The sequence below is a fragment of the Lissotriton vulgaris genome, unplaced genomic scaffold, assembly GCF_964263255.1.
Source record: "Lissotriton vulgaris unplaced genomic scaffold, aLisVul1.2 SCAFFOLD_501, whole genome shotgun sequence".
In the NCBI taxonomy this organism is placed as follows: domain Eukaryota; kingdom Metazoa; phylum Chordata; class Amphibia; order Caudata; family Salamandridae; genus Lissotriton; species Lissotriton vulgaris.
This window is the reverse complement of record NW_028251408.1, coordinates 843,404-846,692: the sequence shown is the minus strand read 5'-3', so window position 1 is coordinate 846,692 and position 3,289 is coordinate 843,404. Positions and strand designations below refer to the sequence as shown.

The 3,289-nt window shown below is 40.3% G+C and overlaps 1 protein-coding gene across 3 annotated transcripts; it reads right to left on the bottom strand.

The window, feature by feature from the left end:
- Window positions 1-362: 362 nt before the first annotated feature.
- Window positions 363-1,932, bottom strand: LOC147662906 (uncharacterized). 3 transcript variants are annotated; one of them, XM_086950801.1, is made up of 3 exons: window positions 1,630-1,932; window positions 721-1,545; window positions 363-636 (listed from the first exon to the last, which is right to left on the bottom strand). In XM_086950801.1, exons 1-3 carry the CDS (start codon window positions 1,889-1,891, stop codon window positions 485-487), a joined length of 1,239 nt encoding a protein of 412 aa, XP_086806927.1. In that variant the 5' UTR covers window positions 1,892-1,932; the 3' UTR covers window positions 363-484. The 3 variants fall into 3 exon arrangements, with proteins under 3 accessions (XP_086806927.1, XP_086806926.1, XP_086806925.1); XM_086950800.1 differs by having other exon boundaries at window positions 363-638; window positions 723-1,932; XM_086950799.1 differs by having other exon boundaries at window positions 363-1,932.
- Between the last annotated feature and the right edge of the window lie 1,357 nt (window positions 1,933-3,289).

Below are 3,289 nucleotides of genomic sequence, written 5' to 3'. Positions count from 1 at the left end.
TTACTGCATCTCTAGGATTATTTCTAAGAGAGTTAAATGAAGGTGTGTGTTCGCTGAGGCTAAGTAGGATCAGAAAGTGACAAAAGCTTGTCACACTTTTAGTGCAATTGTAAGGTTTACCCCAGGTGTGTTTGCAATTGATAAAATCACTTCTGACATTCATTGCAATGCTCATTTTTACACTGTGTATGTTAGTTGATGTATCTGTAGGTTTTATAAGTGACAGAAGACATTCAGACTATCACTGCACCTGAAAGGTTTTTTCTCTGTGTGCATTAACTGATGAATCCTTAATGCAAAAGATTTCCTAAAGGTACTTCTACACTCACTACAGTTGTACGGTATTTACAGAGTGTGTGTAAGCTGATGTCTACATAGGCTTGATAATTGACTACATTTCTTCTCACATTCATTGCACTTGAAGGCTTTTCTTCTGCGTGTGTTCGCTGATGCCTGCTTAGGAGTGATAATGGACTACAGCTTTTCAAGCATTCATGGCATTTAAAAGATTTGTTTCCCCTTTGTGAGCTCGCTGATGATTTCTTAATGCTGAAGAGTAAGTAAAACTACTGCCACATTCATTGCAATCGTAGGGTTTTTCCCCTGTGTGTGTTTTCTGATGTGTGTGGAGGTTTGATTGTAACCTAAAACTACTTCCACATTCACTGCAATTGTATGGTTTTTCCCCTGTGTGTATTCGCTGATGTCTCTGGAGGTTTGTTAATTGACTGAAGCTCTTTACACATTCACTGCACTGGTATAGTTTTTCCCCTGTGTGTGTTTTCTGATGTCTGTGGAAGTTTGATTGTACCCTAAAACTACTTCCACATTCACTGCAATTGTATGGTTTTTCCCCTGTGTGTATTCTCTGATGTGTGTGGAGGTCTGTTAACTGACTGAAGCTCTTTACACATTCACTGCAATGGTATGGTTTTTCCTCAGTGTGTATTCGCTGATGTCTGCGGAGGTCTGATAACTGACTGAAGCTCTTTACACATTCACTGCAATGGTATGGTTTTTCCCCTGTGTGTATTCTCTGATGTCTATGGAGGTTTGATAATTGACTGAAGCTCTTTACACATTCCTTGCAATGGTATGGTTTTTCCCCTGTGTGGGTTCGCTGATGTTTTTGGAGTTCTTGTAACTGACAGAAGCTCTTCACACATTCACTGCAATGGTATGGTTTTTTCCCTGTGTGTATGCTCTGATGTGTGTGGAGGTTTGATAACCATCTGAAGCTCTTTACACATTCACTGCACTGGTATGGTTTCTCCCCTGTGTGTATTCGCTGATGTGTTTGGAGGTCTGTTAACCGACTGAAGCTCTGCACACATTCCTTGCAATGGTATGGTTTTTCCCCTGTGCATATTCGCTGATGTGTGTGGAGGTTTGAAATGTTACTGAAGCTCTTTACACATTCATTGCAATGGTATGGTTTTACACCTGTGTGTATTCGCTGATGTGTTTGGAGGTGTGATAACCGACTGAAGCTCTGCACACATTCCTTGCAATGGTATGGTTTTTCTCCTGTGTGTATTCTCTGATGTGTGTGGAGGTTTCCAATTTGACTGAAGCTCTTCCCACATTCACTGCAATGGTATGGTTTTTCCCCTGTGTGTATTCTCTGATGTGTGTGGAGTTTTGCAATTTGACTGAAGCTCTTTACACATTCAGTGCAATGGAATGGTTTTTCCCCTGTGTGTGTTCGCTGATGTCTTTGGAGGAGTGATAACCGACTGAAGCTCTTCACACATTCAGTGCAATGGTATGGTTTTTCCCCTGTTTGTATTCGCTGATGCTCTTTTAGGGTTTCTAATTGGCTAAAGTTCTTGACATATTCAGTGCAATTGCACGATTTTTCTCCTGACCGTGTTTCCTGAAGGGTCAGCATAGTTAATAAACCACTTGCGTTATTTTCACATTCCCTGTATGTGTGTGATATTTCTGATTTAACAATAAAATACAAGACTCACTAAATACCTGACACATTCATAATATCAGTAAGGATTCCTTGTGGGTGATTGCATCTTTAGATTGGATAATGGCTTTGCATGCTTACGGGTAAAGCTTAATCTTCCTTCCGGTAGGTGCAAATTGGGACAATACTCTGTACTTCAGAGAGCAGATCCCCGCTTTCTTTTAGCCTTCAGTTGTTAGGCTCCACTTCGTTGTGCTTTTCCCTGGTGCCTGCCGTTTGGCTAGAAAGAGTTAACAATACACCTAGAGCACTGAATGCTGGTCTGTTGCCAGTTTAGATAGCGAAGCACTGCTCTAGCCACATCATGATGGTGAAGCGACTCGTAATGTGTACAGCTACTCCAAAGAGTGTCCCGGGGCAAAGCACAGGTCAGAAAAGAAAGTAAATCCGGTTGTTTCAAACATGCACAAAAAGCCAAGTTTTCAACCTTTTTTAAACATTATCATGTTACTAACAGCTCAAAGCTGAAGAGGGAGTTTGTTCCAAGATATGGATCCCAAATAGACACGAGACCTTCCTCCAACTCTCATACCGGCCTCATGATCAAAGCTGGTGTTGGACGCTTGTTTATACAGCAGGTGGTTTGTCAGTTTTGTTGTCTTGGTTTTGTTGAGGTCATTTCTTCATCTAGGGGTGTCGAGGTGCAGAGCTCAGACTCTGACACTCACTGAATTGCCTTTGACTGCTTCTTCATGGATCTGTCCTCTGTCTCCGATTGCGCTGATGTTTTTGGAGCTCCTTATTTTTGATAATTTTTGCAGGTTTGATGTGTTATCTTCATTATTCTTAATCAATCCATGCATTTAAGGCTTATTTTCTGTTGGATGTAAAGAAATGCAATATTACTAAATGCAAATGTAATAGAAAGTGAATACACAATATTTAACCAACTGTAGAAGACATCTCTTCTCTACCATATTTGAAATTTAGTAAGGAACATTTTACCATACATGGATATTTCATTAAAACTGTGGTTGAACATGTCACATCTTATTTACTTCTGAGAAGGCAGTGATTTACCATTGTTCAGAGTAAATTACTAAGGAAAGGGCAGCTACAGAGCACTCATGAGCTACAGGTACAGTTTTGGGTAGATACACATGGACAAGATTTCATTTAAACATAACAGATTGTGGAAAAATAGAGGAATCAGGAAGCTCTGCCATTAATTCAATTTCAGGAAGTGTCTAACTTAGGTAGCTCTTCAGGAAGTGTATATCAAAGGTACCTCTTCAGGAAGTATATATGACAAAGGTAACTCCCGACATCTTTTTCCACAATGCTTTTCTGTTCACACTGGATCAGCTCAAA

What these genes read in the sequence shown, in the direction of transcription:
- LOC147662906 (XM_086950799.1), bottom strand. Translation starts at nt 1,891, where the DNA reads ATGCTGACCCTTCAGGAAACACGGTCAGGAGAAAAATCGTGCAATTGC.